The sequence below is a fragment of the Amphibalanus amphitrite genome, unplaced genomic scaffold (assembly GCF_019059575.1).
Source record: "Amphibalanus amphitrite isolate SeventyFive unplaced genomic scaffold, NRLGWU_Aamphi_draft 000661F_arrow, whole genome shotgun sequence".
In the NCBI taxonomy this organism is placed as follows: domain Eukaryota; kingdom Metazoa; phylum Arthropoda; class Thecostraca; order Balanomorpha; family Balanidae; genus Amphibalanus; species Amphibalanus amphitrite.
This window is the reverse complement of record NW_024882155.1, coordinates 92,078-108,256: the sequence shown is the minus strand read 5'-3', so window position 1 is coordinate 108,256 and position 16,179 is coordinate 92,078. Positions and strand designations below refer to the sequence as shown.

Here is a 16,179-nt window from a genome sequence, read left to right as displayed (position 1 = left end):
TCGGGTAGGGAAGGAGGAAGTGTTGTGAGGGAAGTGCGCTCTGTGACCCTTTCGGAGCAGTGTAACCCGTTTTGAGCGACGGCAGAATCCATCCATGAGCCCTGGCAAGCGGTGCCCAACCGAATCCCGAAATAGCCGATCCACATTAGGTGCACCAACTTCTCAGGATAGGTGCAAGGATAGATGTAAACTGAATCAGTCATCGATTTGGTGTCCATGGCTATACCATAAATAGAACAAACTAAGCCGGCAACTTGAGTTGAAGAGCGATAAGGAAACACGTCACAGAGGAAAAACGCTTGTAGCGAGCGGTCGGATCCCGACCCTATCAAAGACATTCCGTGCCAATCGAAGGAATTCAGAACCAATCAAACTGATCACTCGTAAGTCGCATCATGCCACGTCGGACATCCCTCTAATAAACGCTATTATGCCCATATAATCTCGTTTGAACAAACTCGTAATAATTGCCCAGCAATTTATTCGTATATATGGCTCCCTAAGCAGGCAGAGTATCAGCAACACGTCCTGAGAAGACAGTTTAAAATCTACATAACCAAAAACTTCTAAATCATAACGTGTTAACAACATTTTCAGATCTGAAACCAATAGGCATACAAAATATAAAACAGCAATAGCCTCTACTGACGCGTGCGCCGCTCCACAGCCATTTGATGGCCAGCATAGCTCGTTCACAGTCGGTCGGCTGTGCCGGCCCGGGTCGCCGCCCGGCCGGCCGGCCAGGCACATTCACACAGCTCGTGGCGGGCAGGGCGCTCGTATTGCACACCGTTCTACTGGCGCCACCTCCGGCGGACAGGGGTCGGTCAGTCTCAGTCACAGCGGGCGTACACCAGCGCCGCCCGGCTCGGCAGGTATACCTGCGGGAGGGGTATCGGTCAGACAAGCGATAATTTGCACATAATGTATATGTTACGGGCCAAGTGCGAAGGCTAGTCCGTTTGCGAACGAACTAGTCCATTCGCGAATGGACTAGGCCGTTTGCGAATGGCGGTCCGTTTGCAAACGGACTAGTCCGTTTGCGAATGGCCGGCCATTCGCGAATGGCCTAGGCCGTTTGCGAACGGACGGGTTTGTGGCGTTGCACTTAGACGCCGGAAGCATGGATCCTCGGATTGGGGTACGATTCCGAATGAATGGGCCACCGCTGGTCGATGCAGGGGCGTCGCCGACGGGGGGGGGGGGGGGTCGGAGGGGTCCGGACCCCCCCCCCACACACAGACATTCTTGAAAATATGCCGGTCCGACGCCCCCCCCCCCTCCCCACCACACACACACTTTTGGCCACGAAAATCGATCAAGAATAAAATAAAATATTTTAAAAACGATTTTGGTGCATTCTCAAAATAAAATTGTCTAAATCCGAGGAGTTTTCAGTATTTGGTGGGGATTACTTTGACTGACCGTCCGACCAGATCCCCTAGTCGAAAATCCGTGGCGACGCCACTGCGTCTATATGTTTAGTTTGTTCTCCGGAGCAGATCTGCGAGCTGGCGCAACTCTGGGTTAAGGTCTCCACACACCTGGTCCATTCGGGATGCGACTTTCCGCTGAACCCTGCACAACGCGGAAATTATAGCAACGTGTTGCCGCTGGCCAGGCTTCGGCCACCGATCTGGATCTGGGGAGGTCAAATATCCCCTTATATGACCTTCGAACAGCGGAGAGTCGCGTGGTGTGCGGAGACCATTAGTACCGTGCTCCGGGCTCGCACTGGATCTGGGTGTTCTTGAGTTGAGTTTGTTTCACTTCACCATTACATTGCAAGGCTCATGAAATTCATCGTCAGACAATGTTTCCAAGGGGTGAACGCAAGGGTGGGGTGAGGTAAAGAAGAGGCGACCTCAGCATGACTGTGTAAGCATTTTCCGGTTGAGTTACCAATACTTTGCACGCATCATTTCACACGGGACTTTGCACATGCCAAGTTGACTTGCCAAGTTGACGTCACTTTGCTGGATATTTCGCACTTGGCCTGACTTCGCACTTGGACTGGGAGCATAAACGCCCGTCCATTCGCAAACGGCCTAGGCCAACTGCAATAACGCACATGGACTAGTCCATTCGCAAACGGCCTAGTCCAAGTGCGTTATCGCACTTGGACTAGGCCATTTGCGAATGGACTAGCCTTCGCACTTGGCCCGCAACATATATATATATATATATATATATATATATATATATATATATATATATATATATATATATAATTATGTTGCACATAATTTGCACATAATTTGCGATAATTGACAATGAAACCAGGAAAAGGGACATCGGGCAGACAGGGTGATACACTATCCAACTTAAAGTTAAAAAACTACGTGCAATGCAGTTTTAACGTAATTCTTGAGCTAGCATTAGTTTGGTTTTAGTCATTATTTTCATCTCAGACGACCTGTACCGTGGTCAGCAGGCCCCACTGGAGCTTCTCCTCTCCTCATTGTCCCTTGCTCACAGCGCTGGGCCCCTCATCAGCTAAAATACTGTGAGCGATTAGCCAGACCGCGTAAAAAAACATCGGTAAAAACGTAAAAGCGTAAAAACATCACGTCAAAAACACCGGTCACCCTTCATTCGCCAGCCTGTCCCGTGAACGATCGCCCCTAATCCCGGGTGGTACTTACAAGCATCGAGTAACGGCGTCCGTTGAATCCTTCGTTCATGGTGTGGTACTTGGCCTCGGGGTCGACCCGGTTGTGTCCGCCAAACTCCTCCCGGTCCGTGTCGAGCACGACGCGGTAGCAGCCCGGCTGGTCCACTCCCACCTGTAAGGGGGAGGGGGAGGGGGGACGGTCAGACTAGTCCACACCAACCTGGGGGAGGGAGGCAGATTGGTTCACAACAGCCTGTGGAGGGGGCGGTCAGACTAGTCCACATCAAACTGTGAGGGGTAGACTGGTCCACACCCGCCTGTGGGGGGGGGGGGGAGGGGTCAGACTAGTCCGTACCTACTTGTGGGAGGGAGTCAGACCGGTCCACACCCACCTACGCAGGGGGAGGGGGGGGGGGAGCGTCAGACCGACCGGTCCCAGCTGCCTCTCATCGGAGGATACAACCCAAACGGCATAGTGCACGGACCCTTTACTGCTCAGCGTGTACCGTTTGAGACAGACCAAAACGCCCCACTGCACGCAGCCGGCCAGTCTGCATCGTTTGGAAAGATTCCTGCGCTTCATATTGTGCACAAGCTTGCCTTTACCGTTCCAATCAGCCTACTACGTTCGCTACATACAGTTCGCCCAGCACCATTTCACACACAACACGGCCTTCCAGCCCCGGGGCCGGCTAAACTCCAACCGACCAACCCCGCCCGCGGCTCGGCACCCACCTTGTAGCCGGTGAACGACTTGCTCGCGTGGAAGTTGAAGGCGAACACCAGGCCGGCGCGGTCGTGTACGATCACCTTGTCATCCTCGTGTTTGCAGCTGACGTACGCCTGCCGGGATGCGCGGTGGATGTCAATGGTGGTGATATAGGCGTAAGGAAACGGACGGATTGATGTAAGGAGAGAGGGCTGGTGTACGGATATTAAAGAATGCCTGGACAGGGAAAGATGTCAGACAATGACTAGGACACGACGTCTGCTGGACAGTTAGGAGTTATCTTTTGCAACCATGACATTTAGTTGGTTGAGCTATCTGATCCGAACACAACCAATGCGTCCAAAAAGGATAACATGCCTGATAATATCTGGAGGCAAAATGAAAGTGGGATAAACGAGGACGAATATTCAACTTTTCAGGATATTCAGGCACCAGCAGGGATGAGCTTCAGCTACTCGTACGCGGGCCATATGGATGCCTGGCTACACCGGGTAACAGTCGGTGAAGATGTAATGCACCTGGCGCCGCCGCGGAGACCGGCGGGCTCACCTGGGCGTAGACGGGCCAGTGGAGGTCGGTTGGGTCCGTCACACGACCCGTGGAGAACTGCGGACACGGACCGGAAGGAGAGAGGATATGGGGACCAGGTTAGGCCGGCTGTGAGGACGGGAAGGAGAGAGGATATGGGGACCAGGTTAGGGCTGTGAGGACGGGAAGGACAGAGGACAGGGGGGCCAGGTCAGGGTTGTGAGGACGGGAAGGACAGAGGACAGGGGGGCCAGGTCAGGGTTGTGAGGACGGGAAGGACAGAGGACAGGGGGGCCAGGTCAGGGTTGTGAGGACGGGAAGGACAGAGGACAGGGGGGCCAGGTCAGGGTTGTGAGGACGGGAAGGACAGAGGACAGGGGGGCCAGGTCAGGGTTGTGAGCATGGGTGTCGATTTGTATACCTTTGGGGGTGCTGCAGCACCCCCAATGCTCAAATGAGCACCCCCAATGGTTTTCGGGGCACCCCCAATGGTTTTGTCCCTCAATAACTCTGCTTGAGGAAAATAATTGTTCTGCAGTAGTTCACTACTAAAAATAAAACAATTACGCAATTTACAAGGCATGAAATAAAGATGTAAAGAAAAGAAAATTTAGATTTAAGAAGAAGGGCGAAAAAAAACGTTAAGTTGCAAAGATGGTGTGGGTCCGTCGTACCCGGGTGTCAGACCCTTAGAGCTGCTGGCGCGTACCCTTTACAAGCCGGCAGGGGGCTCCAGAGACCGGCGACGGGCCCTCAGAGGCCGGCAAAGGGTCATCAGAGGCCGGTGGTATGTACCTTCAGAAACCCTGTGGGGTCATCTTTAGAGACCGGAACGGGCTCAGGCGCTGATGGGGCCCTCAGAGTCGCCGGTGTGGGGCCTTCAAATGTCACCGGTGGCAGGGTGGCCATCACATGCGCACTTGTGGGGCCTTCAGAAGCTACGATGTTGGGCCCTCAGAGCCGCCGATATAGGGCCTTAAGAGGCACTAGTGTGGGGCCCTCAGATATGGCAATGTGGGGCCCTCGGACTGGAGGCGCCGGTGTGGGGGCTCTCAGAGACACTGGTTTAGGGCCATCACAGGCGCGCGTTGGGCCCTCAGAACTGCTGTTACGGAACGGATCCTTCATAGGCCGACAAGAAGATATCAAGAGGTCACCGGTGCCTTCAGGAGCCTTGTGGGGTTCTCAGAGACTGGCATGGTGCGCTCAGACGCCGCTGGGACCCTCCGTGTCACCTGTGTGGGGCCGTCAGGGTCGCTGGTAACTGTCAAGGGCCCTCAGAACCGCCCATGATAGGGTTTTTAAAGGCATTGGTATAGGGCCTCAGAGTTAGGGGTGTGGGGCCCTCAGAGACGCCGGTGTGGCGCTCAGGGGCGCCGGTGAGGGCCCTCACAGTCGCCGTTATAGGGGCCCTCAGAGAAATGGGTGTGGGGCCATTACAGGCGGGTGTGCAGCTCCTAGAGCTGGCCCCGTAGAGGCCGGTTAAGACCCCCAGAGGCCGGCAAGTGGCCCTCAGAGGCTGGTTTGGGGCCCTTATGGAGATCTTAATGTTAGTACTTTTGGGCCCATGAAGTGTTCTTACGAGCCCTGTGGGGCCCTTCTGAATCCAAATATAGCCAACGTGGACCCTCAGTGGCCAATTGGCGCCGCAGTGCCCCTCAGGCTCGAATAATCCGATGGGCCCCTGAACCTGATGGGGCGGGGGGGGGGGCTCACGGGCCCACCTGGCTACGCCACTGAGGAAAATCGTAAACCCATAAATATCGAATTGCAATCACCTGTTATTTTTTTCAGCGATTATTGTGATCGTCTGATAAACGCCAGAGCCTCGTAGCTATACCGTTGCCTCCCGCGCAATGTCCGCCCCTGCGGACCGCAGGGGCTGCTGCACCGGTGCTAATCGCGGTCATCGGTTTCTGTCACCTTATTACAGAGGTGTCGGTGCTGCTGTCGAGCTGCCGGCAAATGTACGCGTTTTTTTTTCGGAAAGATGTTTATGTAATGAGGTAGCCAAGTACTAGGACGAGCAGAATGATTTTGAAGAACGTTCAACCTTTGGGAAATATTAGTGGAAATCCCGGGATTATCAGTACCTTATGGGGATACACAACCATGCCTTGTAGGTACGGTTGTGCCCCATGGCAAAGCTACAATCTTTCACCCGGTGCAGGGGTTGAGCACCCCCAACCATTTTGAAAAATCGACACCCCTGGTTGTGAGGACGGGAAGGACAGAGGACAGGGGGGCCAGGTCAGGGCTGTGAGGACGGGAAGGACAGAGGACAGGGGGGCCAGGTCAGGGTTGTGAGGACGGGAAGGACAGAGGACAGGGGGGCCAGGTCAGGGTTGTGAGGACGGGAAGGACAGAGGACAGGGGGGCCAGGTCAGGGTTGTGAGGACGGGAAGGACAGAGGACAGGGGACCAGGTTAGGGCTGTGGGGACAGGAAGAGGTCAGACACGGGCAGGGTAAGTTCGGATCCAGTCAGCACAGCGGTGTTATTGATTCATCACCAATCTTCATTGGTCCATCAACAATGTTGATTAGATCATAGATATAAGGAACTTCGGTCTCATAATAAATAATGTATTGCCGAACTATACAAATGAAAAATAGTATTAAGTTTCGAGTATAGCCCATATTAATCAAGCCCGACAGGTTGAGCCTTTGAGACCCGACAGTGTTTGAGTCTCCCGCTATCCCGCGGTCGCCCGCTCACCGGATCGGAGTGCAGCCAGCCGTACTTCTCCTCCAGGTGGTTCATGGCTGCGTCAAAGTCGTTGAGCATGCGGTAGCGCAGCAGCTGGTCGTCCACCAGGTTGTACTGCCGCCGGGCGTAGTGGTACGAGTCGTTGTTGCCGATCCGGGGGAAATCGAGCCACTCCGGGTGACCGAACTCGTTGCCTGTTGGAGGGGGAGACGGGGTTAGGGGGTTAGAGTACCGGTAAAACTTCATCCCTATGAGGGTACGGAGGGGGTAGGCATGCCAAATGCATCTCCTGCTTTGATCAGAGGTGAGGAGGGAGGAATACGCCGGTTGTAACACGTATGCATCCGGCAAATGACAGTTTAACAGCTGAAAAACAGACCTGCCAACTGCCAAAGAGTCCCCACAACTGGGACCCAGCAGCACAAATCCCACAGGCCGATCGGTCAAAGTGCAGGTTGAGTGGCCAGGGAACGATGGGTCACAAGACAGGACCAATAACCAGGGAACCAGTACCGCGGCAGACAGGACGGACGGGCAGAGGTCCCCACTGACCGCTGAAGTTGAGGTAGGCCTCTCCGCCCAGCGAGTGCGTCAGCAGCCGGATCATCTTGTGCAGCTGGATCCCGCGATCGATCACCAGGCTGGGAGGGCTCAGCGTCGACATGTGCGTGTACATCTCCTTGTCCATCAGCCAGAACGCTATCGTCTTGTCGCCGACCAGAGCCTGTGGCGCAGGGGAACGTTCGGGCGGTCAACGACGTAGATAACCGATCAATGACAGCTAGCCCTAGGCATTTGAGGCGAGAATCGCATACTTATTATGAGTCATACATCGCCAACACGAGTCATGTCCTACAAGTCAAATAAATGAAAAGACGTTCACACTTAACCCCCCCTCCCCCGCTCCCCAATACACATTACACAGGTATTGTAACGATGAGCCAGCCCCTGTAGAATGGATACCTCCGACTCGATATGTCCCCCATTCCCGCTGCGAGCTCCCACCTGGTCGTGCGACTCGGCGTAGGCGATCGTCTTCTCCAGCCAGCGCCGGTTGGTGAGCGTGTGCACGAGGTTGCCGATGTTCCAGTTTTCGTCCGAGTACTCCTTCAGCATCTCGATCCACTTGTCCGGGATGGCCATGCCCAGCCGGTAGTCGAAGCCGGTGCCGCCCATCTCGACCGGACAGCAGAGCGCCGGCATGCCCGACACATCCTGTGTGCGGAGAACAGAGCAGACAGGTTAGTAAATTCACAGGGACAAAGACTGTTGGCTACAGGACAGTAAACGAACAGGTTTACAGGCTGGAGCTACAGACACAGCTACGTCCCACATGAATTGTAGGTTGGGTACAAAAAGGAAAAACAATGAGACGGGTGGGATGCACAAACCCATGGACACACGTTAGTACCAGAATACAACGTCACCGTGTGAATGACGAATGGAAACTCAACATATCAGTTCGACGAATAACTGAGCTCTGGCCGGGTGTGGGCGGTCAGGACCTCCGTACCTCAGCGACGGTGGTGGACTCCGGGTACAGCGTGTGCGTCATGTGGTTGGCCAGCATCAGGTACACCAGCGACTCGGTGTCAGTGCCCAGGCCAAAGTACTCGCTGTAGTCGCCGCTGAAGCCTGGAGACAGGACGGCGACGGGTCAGATGGACGCAAGTGGAACTGAGTAGCTCCCACAAACGGCTCGTAAATCCACCACACAGTTACGGTAATTTACAGATACGTTATATAATACATCGGTCCTACAAAAAAACCACAATGGCCCTGCAAAGACAACGGTCCTCAGAATACACTACATCAGCCCCATAGCTCGGCTTATTAGCAATTCAGCTTGTTTCGGTCAATCAGCCAGCATCCCACTCCGCCGGCCAATCATACAGACAATCCAGTCACCTCTCCCCGTCCCAATCGCCCCTCCCTCTTCCTGCCACAGCAGTCTCACCCTGCGCGATGCCGCGGCTGTGGTAGAGCATGGAGGTGACGCCGTCGAAGCGGAAGCCGTCGAACTGGTACTCCTCCATGTACCAGCGCAGGTTGGAGAGCAGGAAGCGCAGCACCTCCCAGCTACTGTAGTTGAACAGACGCGAGTCCCAGAGCGAGTGCACGCCGCGCGCGCCGCCGTGGAAGTAGCAACTGTCCGTGCCGTCGAACTCGTTCAGGCCATCCAACACGTTCTTGGAGGCGTGAGAGTGCACCACGTCGAGGAGCACGTAGATACCCAGTGCGTGAGCGGCGTCAATCAGCTGCTTCAGCTCCTCGGGAGTGCCGTACCGGCTGAAAATGGGGGAGAGGTAGCCGTAACTCATTAGTGTCTTGTAGACTTCAGCAAAATGGAGGTGCTGAAATACAGCTGTATCGTTTTGTCCGAGATAGGGAACCAATGTCCGCTCAGAGCTCGTTACCGCTGTGGAAGACCTCACGTAAGACGAACTTAACCTGATGTATAAATATACGACGGAGCAGTGCATATAAATCAATGCTTGCATTTGTATTACATACACGCAAATCGATGTCTCCAATCTATGTTTTGCATGGAGCCTGAGATTCGATTACACGAAATTTCCACAAATGGGTGTGAAAAACATGTAGAGCAAGTTAAATCGATTTGGCTCCACTCGTTTTCCCAACTATTGACGAAAATAGCCGGTGGTTGTATCAGCTGTACGATGTTCTTATTCTGACCCGTCGTATTGAGCTACGATGTCAATTGTCAGGTGACTGAACAGGTGTAAGCCCGTCACTAGACACCTCTAGGTTACGAGTCATGATGACGTAACGCCACCTGAGAGCACCTACCGGCTCTTTTTCCGAGCCGTTGGAATGTTTACATTACGGGCGCATCGGAAGCCGAACCGGGCGCACCACGTGGCGGTCGGGATCAGCCGTCCGCTGCGTGACGGCGGCCACCGCACGCGACGCCGGCGTGCCCCACATGGTGCCAGCGAATCGCCATGGTAACGAAGGACCAGCCGTGTGAGCAATGGTATCAAAGGGTGGGCCGTGTGAAACATGGTATCATGGACAATGATACAGCGCTACTGTACTAGCGTATTACGCTATAGAAAGTACAGTGTGGTACTCAATGATGTGTGTTCAGCGATACCGCCAGGGTGCCAAAAGTCGCGCCATTCTCCGAGAGACTCCGACCGGGGTGCCGCCCACCGACCGGCCTCCTTACTGTTTATCCCCGGCCTATGGAAACGGCCAGGGGCGTTTGAAGTGCTGGCTCATCGGCGTGTTTATATTCAGGCGCAGAGGTCAGTGGGGAATTAATGAATCTATGGCAGTACTGACTCAACATCATCCATTGGCTCGCTCCAGTCGCTCCACCGACCAATTGATGGATAGGAACAGTGACTTCGGCGGCGACGATCGAGGATGTCAGAGAACACTATTACAGAACATGGATGTTGTTTTACATAGACCTGGTAGGGCCCGTACTCTACCAATAAATTTCGGAAAGTGACGCCTACGTCACAGAGTGAGCTGGACTCATCCATCCAGCCGTGAACCTAGAGAAGGCAGAACCGGCCACATCTGGCGCAGTGATGACGCCTGTGCCCTTCGGTTGCCAGCGACCTATCCAGTAGTACAGCATTCACTGGAGACTAGTGGCTAAATATATATAGTCCCTTTCGGCGGCCAGTGACCGTATTATAGTCGGGCGGCATTAATGTGGCGCTGAGTTACCCATCCGATCGCTGGCAACTGCTACGGGCGGCCCTCTCAACCCCACGGCCTACGCTCAGCTGGTCAGGTATCAGTGCGTCCGAGCAACTTCCTTCCCACTTTACGTCTGCTCCATCTTTCCATCGGTGAGTCCGTCTGATCAGATCCTAAGTTCGTACGACTGGCGTACTCCGCTATGATGTCAATCCGGGACAGTGATCTGTCTGGACGTGTATCTGGTCCCATCTGGCCGCACATGTGTTCAGTTAAGCCCTTTGCAGCCTAGTGTGCTTAGTGCTGCCGCCCTGGCCATCATTCCTCCTCAGTCATGTGTACTACAGACCTCCCCATCCAGCCCACCCACCTGGATGCGGCGAAGAAGCTGGTGACCTGGTAGCCGAAGCTGGCGTAGTAGACGTGCTCCATGATGGCCATCAGCTGGATGGCGTTGTAGCCCAGCTTGGCGATGCGCGGCAGCACGTCGCGGCCAAACTCGCCGTACTGTCCGACGCGGCCCTCGGGAGTGGCGATGCCCACGTGGCACTCGTAGATGCGGAGGCTGGCCGGGCGGCGCGGCCGGCAGTGCTTGAACTGGTACCGCTCGCTGGCCGGCGGGTTCCAGAAGTGCTGGTTGTAGGCGATGCCCTGGTCCTTGGTGGGCGGCGGCTTGACGTAGGTGGCCCACGGGGAGAGACGGTCCACGAACTGACCGTCTTTGGTCTTCACTACCAGCTGGCGGCGACGACAACACGAGCCGCGTCAGAGATCACGACACTGAACCGGACCGTCAGAGGCCCGGGGACGGATAATTCACCGGACACGGTTATGACTCAAAGACACGGACACATATCTTCAGCCGGACCCGGACACACACGATAAATGACCCGGACAATGACACGAACACATGGCTAGCCGCCAGCGGGCACAGACCGACGGACACCGGTTATCGGTGCGGGAATGACACCGGATACCGAACTAGGATATCAACAAGCATATTGGTAGTTCCGAGGAGGCAACGCCAATCAACAAGCCTTTCGATCAATCTACGCCGCCTGAAGAGAAATAACAACGAAATTGAATTGGGTCGCGATTTTTGCACATAAATGAAAAATAGCATATTCATAAAACCTCACTATTATTTGATTTGTAAGAAGAAATATAACAGTCCCAGCAGCAATGTAGGCTGGTTCAGAGCAGTGCCGGCATCAGGCCCAGTGCTACACCAACCTACCAGACCAGCAGTGACCCCAACACCTACCTTGACCTGTGACAGGTGGGAGATGGGTGGCTGGCCGGCGCGCCCTGGCAGAATCAGCTGCCACTTGCCGAACGGCTGCCGCTGGAACTCAGCCAGCTGCCAGTTGTTGAACTCGCCCTTCAGGTAAAGAGCCTCGGCAGCTGGACACCACTCAAGGCAGCTGATGGAGCCGTCTGGCTGCACATGCAAGCCGAACCGCTCGTAGCCACGACTGAAGTGGTCCAGGCCGCCCTCATGTTCATTGATGCTGTGCAGGAGCTTGGTGAACTCACCATATCTGCCAATAAATGTGTCAGTGATTTGTCAGACTGGCCTCACAGCCATGCCTGTCAAACAGCGCACCTAACACACTTAGTTACATTAGCACGGGTGGTCATGTTGCATGCAAATAACCAGTAGCGGCGGAACACCTTCAACTAAGGGGGCACTGCCAACTTTTGGTCCCATTCTTTCCATGCAACGCCCATAGGGCTAATGTTAAAATGCCAAAATCAAAGGGGGGCCAATGCCCTGGTGCCCTCCCCATTCCGCCGCCTATGCAAATAACCATACATCAGCCAATATCGTATGCTCACCTCCTCCTTATTTCCTTTTCAAAGGGTTTCAGGTATGGATCACGCTCAAGTAGAACATTCAGCTGAGGTGGACTCATAACATCATCTCCTCTGTCTTGTGACATGTCTTTTTCTCTGGATCCTTTTCTGCAAACAGGTGAGGTGGGAACCCGTGGGTTAGTACTTAGTAGCATGGCAAAACAGTCATCAGTAGCTTGTAGCTTGCAGAAACACACCCTCAGTCAAATAATTGTAATATGCAATGTAGGTATACAAAAATACACGATTCACTATACTCCAATCTGCAGTTCTCTATTTATATAGAGAACTGCAGTTGGAGTTGAGAGTTGGAGTATATACCGTGCAATCTGCTAGGCGGGCACCTACCTACGCACTAGTAGGCAGTTTCTTATAGGTATCTTGAGTAGGCAGTAGGCGAGGGCAAGGCTATATAAACCGAGGGCGAGGGCGAAGGAAGGTGTAAAATATAATTTAGACGATTACAACGCAAGAGTTACAAACAATCTATTCAACTGTTTTTGCTATTTCAAGGCGGCCAAATGTAAAGGGGAAAACTTGAGACTTTCTAGAAAAAAACTCATTAGGTCAGAAATACACATGATATGTCTACATATCTATGGAAATACATCTACTATGCATCTGTCATTTTGCGTGTTCCTAGCTACGACCTCAGCATGTACATTTCAATCAATTTATTGATGTCTGATATCTTCATCGTATGAAGAACATCCCAATAGTCCAAAGTTACCCTACCAACAATTAAATTGACATTTTTTATTAACCATCCATCAAGATTTAAACAAGCAAATACAAGCTCAATGAGAATGACATGAGCGTACCGCACAAATGGCATTCGCATTTGCTACAAACCACAAACGTAAATGACAGACATGAAAATGTTCGCTAAAAAATGCAGCCTACCTTATCAGCGGATTTTTTTTTAGAGTTTTTGCAAAGTCTTGGTCAATTTAAGGACATCTTACATTTTTCGCTAGATTTGGCCGCTCCGTCTCGTAGCTTACGCCGTGAACACAACGCGGTGAACAAGCCTCAACCAGAATACCGCGCATTTTGGATTTTGATTACATACCTATTATAATTTTGATGGAAGACTACGTGCCGAATTCTCGAAGACTACTTGTTTTTATTTGCTATGTTGTGTAATTAGTGTAGTTTGTTGCCATCACTTGCTTCTGGCAAATGGATACGTCCATTGAACTTGATGGTGTTTTGACTCGAGCCTGTACAAAGCATCTGATTTTCTCATTTATAAAATATCTTCTCTACCAAAGAGGGCAGATACCATTCCAGTTTGATTCGTTGAGAAAATATGCTGGGAGAGCAGCTAATGAAGTGGAGCCTGACTTGAATTTACTTCATGAACTGAAAGATGAAGATTGGTGTAGTGATGCAGAAGGGGTCCGACGTCACCAGCAGCTGTTGGTACGCGTTCATGCTGTTTTTATGTTCAGTGTGATTGAACTGATAGATTTGTGGTAATTGTAAGGAGTTGAATCAGGAATGTGGCCATTTTGAATTAGGTGAAATGGGCTGTGGTCAAATTGGTACCTTCTTGCTGGTTGTCTTTTACCTTCAAGAAACAATTTCAGGTCTTCTCATGTCTTCTCATCAGTCAGTTTTGGGTTCCTTATCATACAAAGAAATTTTGAAGCCTTAATCCTGTAGTAACCACTCAACTTTAGTCACTTCTCTTTTTTGTCAAATGATTATAAAGCTTGCTTTTAGTGTAATCTGAAACTCAAAGAGTTGTTATGTTCCACCAGCGAATTCTCTTAAACATGTTGTCTTTTTTAGCGCCAGAATCTTATGCAAGCAAGGCATGCCAGGAGAAGACTGAAAAGAGATGAGAGACTTCAAAAAAGGATAAAGATGTTTCTAACCAAATATGATGAGTGTGATCAGGTAAGATCAGGGACTTTTCCAACCATTCCCAGTTAAACTACGTGAAATTTGTCTTAATGATTCAGGTGGCCTTGATTGCTTCTGGCTTCCACATTTTCAAATTAATTACATATGAGCCAGGATACCGAGATAATGCAGTTTTGTTGGCTCATCTAGAAAGTTAAGTTACAGGCTATTGAGGCCAGTGCCACATGCATTTGGAGCTAACCAGGTATACCTGGCTGCAGGTGGGGCTGTTATCACCTGTAGGTAGTTATTTATGATATTGTATCAGCTCACTGCCATCTGTGTGTTGCAGCAACTGTCTGACGCGCTGGACAGCTGCAGCTGGCCGGACGGAGTTCGCGTAGCGCTGCTGCTCGGCAGCTCGGCCGTCAGCCCCAAGGAGGTGTACGTGCTGCATTTCCCGGCCATAGCGGCGCAGTTCGACAGACATCCGCGCTGCCTGCAGCACCAGAGGGGCGCTCGGCAACTCTTTAGGTGGGGAAAATCGTCTAATTACCCGTTATTCACCAATTGCGATATAACACGACGATAAAATCTCCAAAAGAGTCCCAGGCCGCAGTCGCGAGCATTCTCTCGGGCCATAACGAATACGCAACAAATTTGAACTACCTAGCAACTCCGACCTGAAGTTGCATACCTATTACATATTGAATGTTTCAAAAACTTCCCTCGTAGAGGTGCGAATCTCGTGCGGTTTCCGACCTTTCTTGATCCCGGGCTGCTCCCATCTAGATCGTAATCGTCTGCTGGCTCGTACCAAGACTTCCTATAGTTAAATAGTTAGGAGACCTGCTAGATTTGTGAGCCACTAGTTACCACACACTTAATCGTTTTCCCCGACAGGACACTGGTGACGTGCTCACCGCTGCTGGAGCTCACCTCTCGCCAGCTGGCGCCCACTAACCTGCACGTGCTGCTGCGCACGGCGCCGGGCGGCGGCAGCGACACGCCGCTGGTGCCGCGGCCGGCGCAGACGTTCCGCCGCGGCACCGTCATCCACATCCGTCTGCAGCACGGCGTGCGCGCGCTGGCCGAGAGTGTGCCGCCGTCACCGGTGGCCGTGTCGCCGTGCTGCGGCCGCGCCGCGCCGCGCCGCCTCCAGGCCTGCTGCGCCCAGTTCGCCGCCGAGATGGGCCTCTCGCTGCTGGACGCCTCGCTGTCGCCCGCGCCGCCGGTGAACGGACTGGGACGCCTCACAGAGGTGGGTGCCGGCCGCTGGCCGCCCGAGTCGCCCGACCAGTCCCGGGGCGACTCGTGCTCGACCTCGTCCGGCGGCTGCTCTTCGGCCGGCGGCGAGCTGTCCTACGCGGCTCCGTGTGACTGGGCGGCGGGAGCCGGGTCGGAGGACGGCCCGGAGCCGGAGCCGGAGCCGATCTGGTGTCAGATCCCGGTGACACTGAGGGGGTTCCGTACGCCGGCCGGCGCCGCCGCCGCCCCGACCGACTGGCTGGCTACTACCGAGTAGCTGAAATGCGGCCGGCCGCCGCGGTCCCCGAGATTATGTCGTGACAAGGGAGATTCGTTGATAGCTGCGAGTGGGGGTGTGACGGTGAAAGTCAGCTTTGCTAGTATTTGGTTAAGGTGTCTTGTCCCGGTTAGACAGTTCAGCTACCCATAATCGTGCATTGTGCATGCTTTATTCATTCTAAATTGACGATTGTTTTTTAGTATCTCGGTGACCGTTCATGAATTAATCATCAATAATATTGTGTTTTTAATAATTGTGCTAGGAAGTATCTTTGTTTTAGCTAATAATAAGCTCTTTCGAAGATTTTTGCAATCGATTTTGGCCTTTATCTTTTTATAAACAAGAAGAATGGCGGTAAATCAGAAAAAAGACGGTGAGATCACAAAATATATCAATCATTGTAGCACATCGCATGGGTTTGAAACAGGTAGGAGTATACGAACTAAATGGTTGAGACTGCTTGGTGCTGAGTTGACAGAGGAAGCTTTTTTTAAGTTGACAGCCGGCCAAACTTTTGTGTATTGGTTATAGGATGACTGACAAGTGTGCCATTAGCTCATATTTTAATTCAGTACGAAAACATACATAGTTTGCCATAGTTTGGTCCTCCGATCATTAAATTCGGGGATATCGCGTAGCGCGATCTGACAGCTTGAATATCAACAATGGCGACGCAAGTTCATAG

General features: G+C 52.6%; 2 protein-coding genes across 11 annotated transcripts; one reads left to right on the top strand and one right to left on the bottom strand.

Annotated features, from left to right (window-relative positions):
- Positions 1-464: 464 nt before the first annotated feature.
- On the bottom strand, positions 465-12,611 carry LOC122364192 (1,4-alpha-glucan-branching enzyme-like). Of its 10 annotated transcripts, none has more exons than XM_043334330.1 (13): positions 12,464-12,611; positions 12,098-12,223; positions 11,523-11,799; positions 10,629-10,996; positions 8,538-8,869; positions 8,094-8,215; positions 7,586-7,795; positions 7,133-7,304; positions 6,590-6,774; positions 3,894-3,950; positions 3,350-3,457; positions 2,646-2,786; positions 465-881 (listed from the first exon to the last, which is right to left on the bottom strand). In XM_043334330.1, exons 2-13 carry the CDS (start codon positions 12,199-12,201, stop codon positions 834-836), a joined length of 2,124 nt encoding a protein of 707 aa, XP_043190265.1. In that variant the 5' UTR covers positions 12,202-12,223; positions 12,464-12,611; the 3' UTR covers positions 465-833. The 10 variants fall into 10 exon arrangements, with proteins under 10 accessions (XP_043190265.1, XP_043190270.1, XP_043190266.1 ...); XM_043334335.1 differs by having other exon boundaries at positions 12,437-12,551; XM_043334331.1 differs by having other exon boundaries at positions 12,472-12,543.
- Positions 12,612-13,043: 432 nt separating this feature from the next.
- Positions 13,044-15,902, top strand: LOC122364191. The gene is made up of 4 exons (XM_043334329.1): positions 13,044-13,540; positions 13,913-14,020; positions 14,319-14,500; positions 14,870-15,902. The coding sequence occupies exons 1-4, from the start codon at positions 13,298-13,300 to the stop codon at positions 15,489-15,491; spliced, it is 1,155 nt and encodes a 384-aa protein (XP_043190264.1). The 5' UTR covers positions 13,044-13,297; the 3' UTR covers positions 15,492-15,902.
- The last annotated feature ends 277 nt before the right edge of the window (positions 15,903-16,179 follow it).

What these genes read in the sequence shown, in the direction of transcription:
- LOC122364191 (XM_043334329.1), top strand. Translation starts at nt 13,298, where the DNA reads ATGGATACGTCCATTGAACTTGATGGTGTTTTGACTCGAGCCTGTACA. An exon ending in GACGTCACCAGCAGCTGTTG is followed by an intron (nt 13,541 to 13,912) that starts GTACGCGTTCAT and finishes TGTCTTTTTTAG; the next exon opens with CGCCAGAATCTTATGCAAGC. An exon ending in GGCGCTCGGCAACTCTTTAG is followed by an intron (nt 14,501 to 14,869) that starts GTGGGGAAAATC and finishes TTTCCCCGACAG; the next exon opens with GACACTGGTGACGTGCTCAC.
- LOC122364192 (XM_043334330.1), bottom strand. Translation starts at nt 12,201, where the DNA reads ATGTCACAAGACAGAGGAGATGATGTTATGAGTCCACCTCAGCTGAAT. An exon ending in GAAAAGGAAATAAGGAGGAG is followed by an intron (nt 11,800 to 12,097) that starts GTGAGCATACGA and finishes ATTTATTGGCAG; the next exon opens with ATATGGTGAGTTCACCAAGC. An exon ending in CAGCCGCGGCATCGCGCAGG is followed by an intron (nt 8,216 to 8,537) that starts GTGAGACTGCTG and finishes TCCTGTCTCCAG; the next exon opens with GCTTCAGCGGCGACTACAGC.